Raw genomic sequence first — 14,831 nt, 5'->3', positions numbered from 1 at the left:
TATTGCATGATATTTCAAAGGAGAATGGGGAGATATCTGACTTGAGAAATCAAGATGGGGAGGATATTGTTTTGTCAGGTCCCTCAAAGGATCTTAGTTCTGCCTTACCTTTGACAACGGTGGCTGATTTGGCTACCCCTTCCCTAGATCCTTCAAAGGTTCCAGATTTGGAGATTCCTTTTACAGAGGATAGGATTAAGGTTTCTGATGGATAATTCCTTTGTTAGTGGAGTGGTTGAGGACATTTTCACTATATCCCATGTTGAGGAAGTAGCTATGAAAAAGGATAGTTCTGGGACCTATGGGACAGTAGGAGGGAAGAAATCTAGAGGTAGAAGGATTAAAGATGGAGAGAACTTTACCCCAATGAATAACAACAAGAAGGGAGCCAAAGTTGATCCCAAGCCTTCTAAGGGTAAGTCTGGTCTATCTAAGAATGGTAGTGCCGCCATCAAGAATGGTGATGTTGGGTCTTCGCCATTAAGATCCTAGTTTTAATCATCGAGCCGAGCTACACAACCTTCACTGGTTGGAACCATTAAGATATGAATGTAACTCTATCGAAAAGATCACACAATCATCATTAATCACCAAAGTAATCTGAAGATATGAATGTGATTGAAAGCCTCCCACAATCATCACTAGTTATCAAAGCAACTATGATGATATGAATGAGATTCAATAGTGTTAAAAACGTTGCAAGTCTTGAGATCGAAACCACACAAGCAAGAAATCAACCAAAAACGTGTCTCATGGTCCATAGTTCTCTCAATATGCATCCAAAGAGAACCACATAGACTCATCGAAAATCAATACTAATCAAATCACTTATAAAAAAATAAACATGTGCCTAGTGCAAAAAAGACTAGGGAGGGAATAAAAAAACATGCACATATAGTGCAGTAAACATGTATATATAGAAATGAACAATCGGCATACAAAGAGAGATCAAAGCATAGCTCAACATTAATTATAAACTAAAGTGTGATAATCAACACCGAGTTCCAAGGAAAAGGTCAAGATCTCACAACTAGGCAAGGATCACAAGACAAGACTCCCGGGGTAATGTTGAGAAACATTGTTTTGGTGTTTAAGATATTTAAGGAACACCATTGTTGATATTGAAAAATAACGTTTTCTTTTCTTTTTTCTTTTATAATTTTTTTGTATTTTTGGAATATATCACTTTTTTGAATATTTTTTTTTAGGACCTATAAATATGTACAGATGTCCCCAGGAAGAACAGACATCAAGGATAGAACTTTTTCAAATGAAGCACATTGATAGGATCAGGGAGCTGATCTCCCTCAGGTGTAGACAACAAATAGGCACCCAATCTAAAAGCATCTTTAAAAACAGAAGGACCCAACCAATTAGGCTCACATTTTCCTTTTTGAGCTCTATTTTGCTGATTCTTAGGATTCTCACAAAGAACAAGGCCTCCCACTAAAACATCTCTAGGGCGAACCTTCTTGTTATAAGTCTTAGACAATCTTTTTTTATCGACTCTCATGTGATCAAAAGTAACTTTTCTCTTCTCATCAAGTAACTCAAGTTCTTGTAATCTCATAAATTTGTAGTCTTCATTTGTCACAAATCCGTTAAGGGTAACCCTCAATGGTGGAATCTCAACCTCTAAAGACTCGAGATTGTAAATATGAATAACATCCTTGCTGGCAACTGAAGAATCAGAGTCTATCAAGTTCCTCTTAATTTCTCTTGAATCATAAAGTTGTCCAATAACTGGAGAATCTGGGTCATAAGGAATATGTGAGTTCAAAATCTCATTAATTGTACTGGGTTGAGCATCATAAGCATGAATCACATCAATACCCAAATCAACTGTAGAAGGCTCTAAAAATAAATCCAATTCATACTTATTTGAATATGTTCTTTCATCATTGTTTTCTATATCTGAATCATTTTGAATTTTTGAAGTAGAAGCTTCATTAACCAAACCATGTCTGTCTCCCCAAAGATGATTAGTAAAAGGGATCAAATCATCACATTTATCATGTTGATCAAGTATATACACTTCCTCATCATCATCTTCATAAACATCAAAGATGGGTTGTTATATCCCAAATTTTTGCCCTAATTTTTTTTATCATAACTATTGGTTTAACGAATTATTTCTTTTCATGATCTTGTGAAATGAGTTAGTTATTTATATTTGTTGTACTAATTGTTGATGATATGGTCGATAACGAATTATTTCTTTTCATGATCATGTTAAATGGGTTAGTTATTTATATACGTTGTACTAATTGTTGATTAGCAGTTGTTCAATTTAAATTAGCGATTATTATGTTTTATTTTGAATTACTATGGAATTATTATTATAGCAAAAGTGTTTTCATGGGTGATTGCAAGAGAAGATTGAAGAGAGGGGAAGCATTGCTGAATGGGATCATCAGAATGGGATGTTCATTTGGTTCAGTCATCAAGATCGGCAGGTATGACCTTAGACTTCCTTAGAAGGGATACGATGACTTGTCCACAAGTTACATTATGAGACCCACATCAGCTATTAAGGAAACAATATAGGAAAGACATAAAATAATCTAATTTAAAATATAATACATACCTCAAGAGATTGTTTATTAATTTTGTATCATATCATTATAATAAACACTTACATACAAACACATAAATATAAAAATGAAATGGCACCAATAAATTGTAATAACATAATCTAATGATGTCACCTCATCAATATACTTATGTGAACATATATAAGAATGTATTATATTAATATAGGATGAAATTATAATCTCTTCAACTCCTCCTTTTCTTTATTTTTTTCCTTCTTCATTTTCTTCTTTTTTTTTAAATTGAATCATAATTTGGAATTCGAATGGACTTCTTGAAGAGAATAGAAGTAGAGGAGCCACAACTAGCCTTTAAGAGAAGTCGTGAATCAACCAAGACAACATCTCCCTTTTTCCATTGTCTGCTATGTTTTCCATTCAAGCCGAGTGTATACATTCCCAGCCGAAACCATTCATTTCGTCTACATAAACCAATACTATTTTGTTCTTTCCTTGTTTGCCAGCGTCTGTAATATGCAAATCGAGCTCAATAAAGTAGGCGAAACAAGTAAGCCAAACAAGAGTTCCGGCCGAGGACAGAAAGAGCCACATTCAACTGAAACCTCAAGCACATACAATCTCAGGTCATGAATGCATGCCTTCGTATTTCATATTCCTTCTTTTCTGAGTATAAGTCCGACTGCAAACGGCTATACAATGTTAGGACTTAGATTACTACACAATACCTTGTTGTTGGTCTCTTGCATTTTCATAGAATTTCATTAAAGATCTTGTTAGTATTATCATTGTGATTGAAAACATCAATTATGAAATCAAATGGTAGCTATAGGAACTTTAAATGATTGTATGAACCATTATCAATAACCATGCTATCATCCCCGAAATAAAGAACAAAATGCTCTTAAATTCTCTAACACCTAGGATTCACCGTCGATGAAGCCATGGAATGGTGAAGAGGTGTAAATAAAAATAGAATATTCATAATCTTACAAACACCTAGGATTCACCGGCAATGAAGCCATGAAATGGTGAAGAGGTGAACATAAAATAGAATAATCATAATCTCTCAGGCACCTAGGATTCACCGGCAAAGAAGCCATGAAATGGTGAAGAGGTGGAGCTAACCTGCAAGAACCAAGAATGGAATCGGATATGAATATCTAAGTAATGAAATACTTAATAGCTCATGCTTGTCCCTGTAATGGAATCTGTTGTCAAGTCGAGTGGTGGTGATCGAGTCCATGCACCCATCAGAAATCCTTGGCCAAGGTAGTTTATAGGCATATGTGTCATTCTATGATCACTTGATGTTCGTAGACATTAGTTATATAGGTATAACTGATTGGGCACTCAAACCACCCGATAGCTTGGATGGTTGGACTGAAGAACATCCCAAGCCCGATCTCAAGGTGGGGAGGGTCATTCTAATATGTTAGGATCTGTGGGGATAAGTATGGTCCAAGGTTGGGAGGTTAAGCCTATGTCAATGCTTCTCCTCTCACCAATGCCAAAGCTTGCCCAACTAGATAAAGTATCCTCCATTAATACTGTATGTTTTTCACTCTTTTACTTGTTAATCTTTTAGCATGAATAATTAGATAGTCTTTTACTTCAATTAGAGTAGTTGGTTGCCACCTAAATTTGAATAAGAATATGTATACCTTCAGTTAAGCATGATTTCAGTTAAAAAAGATAGTGGTTGCTTTATTTTTTCAGCTAAACATGATTTCAGTTAGGAATGGTTAGATTGTTTACAATGTATATATTTCTCGTTATATCAGTTGAACATGGAAATACAGTTGGATTAGTAATAGTCGTTTTTACCAAATATTAATGCAGTTATTTTATGTTATTGTTAAAAGAAGTCATTGTCATGTGAAATGGAATCGGTTACTTATAAAGTTAGAAGATATTAGAACTATAGGTGTCTTTAAATTGGTTATGAATATTCGTTTGTTACATGGGTCCATCATCATTTTCTTCTTTGTAAATCCAATTTATAACAACAATTTCTTCTTCCTCTTCTTCCATAGGAAGTCTAGGTTCAATCAAAGTATCACACTCAATCTTAGTAAAAGAAGAAGGTTTCGTCTCATGTGAAGGTAACTCATAGGAATGAGGTGAAAATGGAAGAGTATCAATATAATCCATCCTATATTCTCCCTTTCTTGTGTCACGATATTTAATTCCATCTTTACAAAGTCTGAAATCAGTATATATCTCATTTGATAATTTTGAAGAAACAACCTCACATCCCTCTGTTTCACTGTTAAGTGTCTTGGATTTTGTCAAACATGCTACAAATTCTTCAACTGTCTCATCTGAAACTCTATCCAAAGGTATATGTGATTCTACTGAAATATTATTGATAGCAAAAGTATTACTCCTGAAATACACATCTCGCTCCCATTATGTGGAAATGTAACACATTGATGATATGCGGAAGGAACGGCTTTCATTTCATGTATCCAAGGTCTACCCAATAAAATGTTATAAGCAAGGGTACCAGTATCAACCACATGAAACAAAATATCTCTCTCAAATGACTCAATCTAAATAGGTAAAACAACCAATCCTTTAGATTGTCTTTCACTGCCATCATAAGCTCTGATAGCAATCTTTTGTCGAGTATCAATATCTTGTTCTGAATATCCCAACTTTTCAAGTATGCTGAAAGGACAAATATTCAACCCGGCACCCCCATCTATCAACACACGTCTAACTAGAGTTTTTTGAATCATGACTTCAATATGTAAGGAAAGATTATGTGGATGATTCAAATCCTTATCATTTTCCTTAATTGCAACCATGTTGGTAACATTGTCTGCATTAGAATATCCATAATTTTGATTGGAATAAGTATAATTCACCTAAGCTTTCCCATTCTTAGATGATTCACCATTTTCATACTTAGGCAATTGATCCTTATAAGCTTGATGATCGTTATTAGTAGCATGACTAACACCATCAATTGTTAACTTTCCATTATCAATCAAATTCTGAATATCATGTTTTAACCTTTGACAATTTTCTGTAGTATGACCAGTTTTGCTCTGATGATATTTACAATAGGCATTATCATTCCAACGTGGACCCTTTACAAGAGGTGGTTGCCAATTCTCAATCAAAGTTTATATCTTGCTATCAACTGACTCTTTCAAAACATCCTCATAAGGTCTACTAGTCTTTGAAAAAGTTCTTCTCTCTTGAGGGTTTCTATTATTGGAGTAGAATTGCCTCTATTATTTTGTTGAGAAGGTGCTTGAAGTTTCAAAGCATGGACACCATCTGATAATCTGAAAACAGCTTGACCACTAGACTTGGAGGTGTCAACTACAACATCATTAACCACATGTTGATTTCCTTTATAAGAAGTACTCCTATTCTTATTTCCATTTTTGTGGTTACTCTTGTTGCTATTACGGTTGATAATTCCTTGATTCTTCAAAACATCCTCAATACGGAAAGTTGTTTCTACCAAATTATGAAAAGTCTCAAACAACCATTTGTCAATTTCATTTCTCAATTCAGGAACCAAATTACTCACAAGTATATCAATTTTCTCTTTTTCTGGAATTTCTCTAGAGTAACGAGAACATAAGTTTCTCCATCTTTGTAAAAAGGTAACAAAAGGTTCTCCTTGATCTTGTAGGAACACTCTATTGAGTTTCATTGTTTGCAAACTTGATTCAAAATCTACCCATCTTTTTTTGCCTAGCTTGGGGCAGATGATTATTGTACCTGGGGCAAGTCAATGTGTGATTTTTCATTTTTTCTGGGTGTTGATATTTGTCTTTCGCCTTTATATATATATATATATATATATATATATATATATTTCATGAATTTTATATTTGCCGAAAACTCTTTCGGCAGACCTACAATTATAAGACCCGTAATGGCATATTGTGTTCCAGGCACTATAAGACCCTTGATAGCATGTTGAGGGAACAAGAGTTGGATGCTTAATATTTTTATTTTTATTTTCATAAATCAATCTTTATACACACTTTATCTTATGGTTCTGACTTAATGCACTTGTCATGTAAGTGGACACACATTAGTCAAAGAGGGGCAAATGTAAGTACACAAAAATGGTCACCTTGACTATGTGCCCCGGTTTCATAACTTATGTCAAGCTTGAATCGATATTTGCATCATCATTTCTTTTCATTAAATTAAATTATTTGAATTTTTCAATCTATTTGAATTATTTAATTAATCATTATTATTTTACATCAATTTCCTTGATTAAATTGGAATTCATTTATTTAATTGTTTTAAATAAATGGTTTGATCATCTTGATTTTTGTATTATTTAATTAAAGGAGCTTGTTCCCTTTTAATTAAATAAAACCCCTCCTCACTTAATTTTATGTGCAACAATTATTATTTTAAAAGAAATAATTAAATAAATGTCACATACTTTATTTTATTAGAAAAGGGATTATTTTACATTTAAATTAGATTAAAACACCCCTCATCTTATAATTTTTATGGAGTGTTACACTCCACATCTCTTAATTAAATGCTAATTGCACATTCTCTTATGTGGGTCGTACACTTTCATTTAATTTTCATTTTCCCTCCAATTTGGGAATGCCTCTTTGGATTGATATATAAAGAAGACCTCCTCCATCATTTTGACAAGATGATTTCTTATGCTACCATCACAATGATTTCTTATGCTACGATCATGATGATTTCTTATGCTACGGTTATTACAAACATTTTTTAAGCTTTCTTGAAGACTTAGAGATATCTGGCATGCTTGTGATAATTTTGAATCTTCCGTTCATTGGATGTACTTGCAAAGATCAAGACCGATGTTCATATGAAAGCCACCACTTCAAACCTTTGAAGGTATTTGCACATTGATGATAGGAAGTTATTTGTCGATTCTTGAGATCTTGCATTTTTATGGTGTTATTTTGAAGGATTTCGAGTGTAAGGATTCATAGAAGTGTGTTTGCTATTTGTCTACATTTTTTAGAACACAAATATTAATTCATATAAATTAATATTAGCCTTTTTTCATATAGAAACAATTTATGACACGTAAAAGCAAGCAAAAGAAAACTAATAAAACACATGGTCACCAACCTGCCAAGCTTTAGGAGAAATGATATCCTCGAAATTTCGTTCTCAAGAGAAAACCGTGGGGACATTTCAAGAGTAATTGCATCCACTTGGTAATCCCGAAACGCTCCATGAGCACCAGTAGGTACACCCAAGGCCTAAAACAATATATGCCTAGGTATAAGATATCTGAATCAACTGAGTGCATTCCATTGCACTAGATTCACTAACAAGTATTACGAACTTTGAAAATTAAGAAACAAATCTGAAAGGAAATAGATTCAAAAGAACCATATAAGAAGACAAAGTACCTACAATAGTATTTTCCAAATTTAATTGAACAATGTTACAAAAACACCAGCCATTTTCTGATGCTTAGAAGAAATACAAAAGAGGTTGGAGTCATGATCTACTATCATAGATGACAGAAATAAGAATCAAAAATAATATTCTAGGACTTAGAAAAAGAAGACAAGATACAGCAGTGAAAGAATACCACAAATGGATTACCTGGTGATAGATAGAGCTGGCAAGGGTGGCAGCACCATGGAGATACTCAAAAGCAGGGAGACCAAATTTCCAATCAGGGTTCAGGCCACCCACTACATTACCCAACCATTCCAATATCTCACCTAATAAAGAAAGCCATTTCCATCTAAGCATCTGAGATATTAAATCCACTCTCACCTGTAAACCTTGTCTGTGAACTGCCAAAAAATTCACCACATTAATCAGATCTAAATTTGGCATCTGTCCATTACATCCCTCAGCATAAACACCCAGCCCATCTTTATCAATTTTGATCTTAGTTTCCTTCACTTGAAAAACCAAGCCAGCAGCAATAGTTCCAGCACGCTGAAAGTCACCTGCTTTCATAATCTGTTCAAAAATAAGTTTTTCTTTCTCAACAGGATGTGGATTGCTAATAGGTGAGGAAGACTTCATAAATGCAGACGAATAATGAAATTCAGGCTCATGGTAGTCTTTAAGCCATGCAGCAACAGCTGCATGAGCCCCATACTTTGAATCTGCAGCCACCCAAACAATATCTTTGGCAAGCCAGATTGCTCTACTAAACATATGGAATAATGAAAATCCCAGCCCTAAGGACACAGCATCACCTATATCAACATTGTCAGAGCGGAAAGGTGTAACCAAAACAATTGCTTCTTTACCATCGCCGCGTGGTGCTCTTATTATACCAACTACATTTACACCTAGGGCAGATGAGTTTATGCTATTAAACTCTCTTTTCTTGGAGTAAGAAGAATCTATGAAAAAACTGGACGGTTCAAAAGTATTAACTGGAGGTAGAAATTTGTGAAAATACACATCTCCACCAGTTTCATACATGTATTGCATTAACAAGCTTTGGATTGCCCTGCATCAATAGGAAATGATTAACCCATATATTCTGTGTAGCTAAAAGATCAGTAATTTACTTTAAACATTAAATAATAATAATCAAGATAAAATTGAAAAACATATTTACCACAAAAGCAAGGAATATAAGTCGTAAAGAAATGCCCAAACCACATATGCATTTACAAATAAAAATACAAAAAGCAAGAACTGGTAATTCCCTTCATGGGAGGCCAACAAGAATGAGAAAAGGGACTGAGATGCAGTTTGAAGAAGAGATAGAGAAGCGAAATGCATTGGGGACTGATTATCTCCAAGGTCACAATATAAAGCATAGATGGACTACTGGCAGAGTGCTCTCTGAGTTGCAAAAACTGGCCAAGTTTTCTGGCTTGGTGAGTTTTTAGACTTTTTCTGGCACCAAAAACTTGCAGAATTTTTTGCAAGAACTTGTCGAGTACTTGCTGAGTTTTTGTTGAAACCCGGTCATAGTTTTACAACAGCGGTTAAGGCAAAAAATGGCCCAAATCAGTTTCATTTCTCATTCCTTCACTTGTATTTTGCTGAGATGAGAAAGTCTTCCAAACACTTGCAATGATTTCTATCAATTTGAAGCGGACTTGAGGCAGGTCTAAAGCACAATTGCAACAAGTTTGGAGCATTGTTTTTGAAGAGGGTGACATCAATTATTTGAAGAGGCAGGCTACGCAGTAAGGTGTGGATTTGGTTTCACACTAGATGACACTGAGTTGAATGTGTAGTCACTGCTAGTGCCACGAGAAGCTAGAGGCAGAGCTATATCTAGGATTGAGGACAAGCCAAAAACTGAGTTAGACACACCGAGCAAGAAGACAATCATGGCCAGTGCAGACTTCTAAGATTAGATCCTTGGTGAGTTTCCCCAAATTTATTTTGCAGATCTTGGCGAGTTTTTGGCTTTGGCAAATTTTCCAACTATGATTTAAAGAACTAAATCCATTGGATGGGATACTAGACAAGGAGATCCCAGTCCTTGTCAAAACAGAGGAGCCTAAAACCATTTAATTGAATAATATGAGTCACCAAGTATACCGTTTTCAACTTTTTATGCTTATAAAATTAGTGAACCAAATAAATATATAAAGAATGGCATCCGATGAGGCATGCACTATAGTGAGTAAATTACTGAATGCAAGAAGTGAAAGTGTTTTAGGTGACTCTGATAATTTATGATCAGAATGTCAATAGTACCCTACGAATACCATTTCAGAGAGGTTTGATGTAGGTCCAGTATTATCAAATTTGGTAGTGAATATTAATTTCTGTTTCTAGAAGTAAATGGCCAAAAGGTGATGGGCATGGTTTTAATGATATTTTGTCTCCTGATATATAATTTTAAAACAACAATTGGTGCATCTTGTGATGCACTATTTTCAGTTCTAAATTAAAATGTGCATCAACTGCAAATGGACCTTCAATGCTCTTGATGGTTATAAGCCCTCAAAAGTGTTGATTACAAACAATTTGGCTTTGTCCAAGCCAAAAATAGGCAAACTGTGGGACTCCTTGTTGAGAGTGTTGACTTGGTAGTCAGCACCTCCTTGGAGATTCATGTTGTCGATCCATGTAAGTCTCAGCAATTGTATCAGGCATTAACAGTTTGAGTTTTTGGTGCAACGGAAAACACTACCTACAATTGGTATTGTTGTGTTTTTGAGGATCACTGCAAATGTACTAAGCACTGCCATAATATTTGGTATGTGTTTTACAAATGGCAGCGACCTCTTATTTAAATTGAGAATAAGCCATGAATAGACATGTCCCATGTCCCATGGGACATGTCTACTCGTTAATCAGATATTTAATATAATAAAAATTTAATCATTGTAATATATATATATATATATATATATATACACGTCTCTCATATAATAAACTTATATCTCATATGTAATTATATATATTCATAGTTTATCCGACTGAAGCTACCAAACATCAACATTCCTTAGCTAGGGAGGATAAACACGAGACAAATTTTACACCACTGGCGATATCAACATACAATATTCACCGAATACTCTGAGTAATGGTCCCTAGAATGTTAACACTTGATATTCACCATGTACTCAATAAGGTAATGGTCTGCAAAATATCAACATATGATATTCACCATTTTGATATCACATTTGAGTATTGGTCTACCGAATATCAACATATGATATTCACCAAATACTCTTTGAGTAATGGCCTCCAAAATGAGATGCAAGATATTCACCAAGTACTATGAGTAATGGTGTCCAGAACATCAAGTTGCATGTATCTAAAAGTACTTCGTATAATGGCCTCCAAAACATCAATTTGCATTACATTCACCATGTACTCAAAAATGTTTACAAGGTATGTGCACACGCATTCTCATAATGCTTACCATATAAACATCCACCATCCAAGGTATAATCTATCATGATCTGCATAGACATCGTAAGATATCCATCATTATAGAAAATTAAGTTATTCTAAGATCATCGCCTTTCAATAACTTATGTAAATTCAAGTGACATCATTTGGAAGTCGCCATGATGTACACCAAGGGTAGGCCCCTTAAAATTATAGTCCTCTTGACTGCTACAATTTATTGATCACTGGAGAATCCATCTCAACAAGGTTTACTCCCTCTGAATCAATATGATCGAGATCACCGAAGGTTGATATCCTCTATTTGCTCTCTTTTAAGGTTGCCTCTAATGAAATGTCAAACTCCCTCTTTCTACAATAACATTCTCGAAGGAAAAGATCAAGGCAAAGAGCTCTAATATATAATTTCAAATAAGAGAGACTACAATGAGTAGATATATCTAAAATGCTTAAGAGTAACAAATACATATCTTCATAGGTTGCTCCAATGAATGTCTTTTGGTAATAGACATCTCTAATGTCTTTTATGTACACTTGCCTCTTCATTAGACACATCGTGCCACTTAATGTATATGTCCCATTAATAACTCAAACTTTGGAAATTACTCTTTAATTGTTATTATAAACATGATCATTTATTCATTCATTGCCAATATGATGTGGATGACACACCATTAATATCGACAATAAAAAATATTTCTTATTGCACTTCCAAAATATCGAGCGCCTTTAGATGTTTAGCAACCCACTTAATACCCGTCAAGGATTTTCTCTATGGATGCATAGATATGTATTACCCTAATATTTTGCTATTATTCATGAATTTGTCTTCTTATGTTGTCGTGGGAATCATTTTAACTTTAGTGAAGTCACGACTATCACGACTATCCACATCACCACTCCTGAGTTCGTACACCTTCGCTTTACCATGTTTATGTGGTCTATAGAATGACAAGGATCCCTTCCTCTTATACGCTCCACGAGAATGGCTGAGATAGATATCCCGATAACTTCCAAACTTCTCTGACCATATGAATTGTTGTTCAACCTAGAGCCCACAATGTCTTTATGGTCAATGTATACAAACAAAAATTGCGATCAATAGTAATAGCCTATGGATGGCATATGGACCTCAAGCATGGTAATGGGAATTGGCAGTATTAGTTTTGAGTGTCCTCCAAATATCTTTCCATGCAATTAGTATATCTGTTATTGCATCGTGTACTATCTCTGTTGATTGGTATTTCAATTCGCTATGGTATGTGTATGGTCTTCGCCATGTCACGGGTAGCTTGGAAGTCATTAAGTTTGATTTGTTCTATTTTTATTATTCGATGACTTGAAACGTGATTAAACTATATTATTTCTTTGATTTGTGTCTCCATCTAACCTAGTTGTCATGATTTGCAATATATAAGTCTATTAGACTAGAAGGAGATCACATTATCTGATCTCTCAATTATGCCCACAATTTTTTATTTTCTTTATTTCCAACTACTCTCTCTCTGATCGATATTTTCTTTGTACTAATGCCTTATGCATTTGCTCATTCACCACATGGAATTTTAGGAACAAAAGAATTATTCCAGGCACACATAATAAGATGGTATTGAACAATATCTTGTCTAACATTACACATCTCCCTGTTCAATCTGCCACTCATTCCAAGTGAATTCTCATAATTCTCTCCAAATAGGACAGTGTTATGAATATCTAAAAAAATTGTAGAAGTTTTCATCAATTTATTAAAGTACAAGTAAATCTTTTTCAAAACAAATCAATTCAATTTTTAGCTATTTGTGGGGAACCCTAAAGCTTTAAAGCCGAGCTGAAAGGAATTGTGTTGTACTTTATGAATCTCTAAATTCCTATTGTGAATATTTAAATTATAGGTTTGAATCTTTCAAAGTCTTGTGAAAACTGAACCTTTAAATGCTTACAAACATTTAATTTCTTGTCTCCACAAGCTGGCATTGACACTTGCAAGGCCGCTCAAATCCCTATCCATTCCACACAAGCTAGTCAGTAGCTAGAGAGATTAATTTCAAGCACCACAGCATTAAATGAATTCCAAAACCTTAGAAACTTCTATCAACCCGATAAAGTGTTACTTCTCCCAAACATTTTGTTAATTCCATTATTCAATGCCTTTTACTACTGCCATTTATGTTTGCTATTATTTTTATACATTTGCACTCTGGCTCTAATACCATGTTGTGCTTTTGAGGATCGCTGCAAATGTACTAAGCACTGCCATAATATTTGGTTTGTGTTTTCCAAATGGCAGTGACCTCTTATTTAAATTGAGAATAAGCCATGAACTGAACATGCCTATATATATATATATATATATATATATATATATATATATATATATATATATATATATAATAAACTTAAATCTCATATGTGATTATATATAGCCATAGTTTTATCTAACTAAAGCTACCAAACATCAACAGGTATCAAAGCCCTTGGGTCACGGGTTCGAGGCACTCTTCAGTTGGAGCTGAAGGCTCAATCGATGCTAAGGGGGAGATTGTTCAAACTGTTAACTTGGTAGTCAGCACCTCCTTGGAGATTCATGTCGTGGATCTGGGTAAGGCTCAGTATTTTGTATCGAGCATTAACAGTTCGAGCTTTTGGTGCAACAGCAAATTCTACCTACACTCTTTACACATTCATGACATCTTCTTAAGTTAGTTTGAGATTAGAAACTTTGGCTTGGCTGTTTTATCAACTTTTCGGAAGACATGGAATAAAGTTAGACTCTTGGTTCCAAATAGGGATGTGTTCATGTGAGTTTTGTTCTACTACAACATGCAGAAACGAGTACTTGGTATTCCAAGATGAAAGACCCAATCTCCAACTCTCACTTGAATAAGGATGTTCATATGCTAAACAATGTATATGGATTGTGTGATCAAATGAAACAACCTAAAGCTTCCTTCTTAATCATGGATTTTCACTCAGTTTTATGATGTGATATTTATTACAATAATAAATAAGCTTCTATTATTAGTTAATGGTTATCTATTTGTAATCTATTTTAAATATTAGAATGTTTCTGATATTAGTTAATCTATAGTTATCTGTTAGCTTTCTTTAGATTTCTTTTAGCTAGAATAGAACATTTCTATTCTTTACGATTGTTTCCCAAGGAAACATTGTTTTATTCTTTTGTATATATTGACCTCTCAGTCTCTGTTAATAACAAGCAAATATTTACCAATTACTTTGTATTATGGTATCAGAGCCAATTCTTTGAATATTTTTTTGAAAAATATTATAATTTCTTGTTCAAAATTATCAGAGCAATATTTTTCGAAATTATTTTCTGTGATATATACTTCTTATGGCCATTTTTCTACAACTGCCTTCTTTTTTTCTGCACATTTCCGCCATTTTTGTGGTTTTTTTTGCAGCAAGGTCATTTTTGTTCAA

At 34.2% G+C, this 14,831-nt stretch overlaps 1 protein-coding gene across 2 annotated transcripts in view; it reads right to left on the bottom strand.

Moving 5' to 3' along the window:
- Positions 1-14,831, bottom strand: part of LOC149543738 (GPI transamidase component family protein / Gaa1-like family protein) — a 134,232-nt gene that overhangs the window by 53,845 nt on the left and 65,556 nt on the right. For both annotated transcript variants that reach the window (XM_089798441.1, XM_089798442.1), the window contains exons 4-5: positions 8,142-9,012; positions 7,656-7,789 (exon numbers count right to left, since the gene is read on the bottom strand). In XM_089798441.1, coding sequence (XP_089654567.1) covers positions 7,656-7,789; positions 8,142-9,012 — 1,005 coding nt within the window. The remainder of the gene's footprint in view (positions 1-7,655; positions 7,790-8,141; positions 9,013-14,831) is intronic.

Source organism: Cupressus sempervirens, chromosome 8, assembly GCF_028749045.1.
Source record: "Cupressus sempervirens isolate cs-2001-9-10 chromosome 8, ASM2874904v1, whole genome shotgun sequence".
Lineage (NCBI taxonomy): Eukaryota > Viridiplantae > Streptophyta > Pinopsida > Cupressales > Cupressaceae > Cupressus > Cupressus sempervirens.
This window is presented reverse-complemented; position numbering and strand designations above follow the sequence as displayed.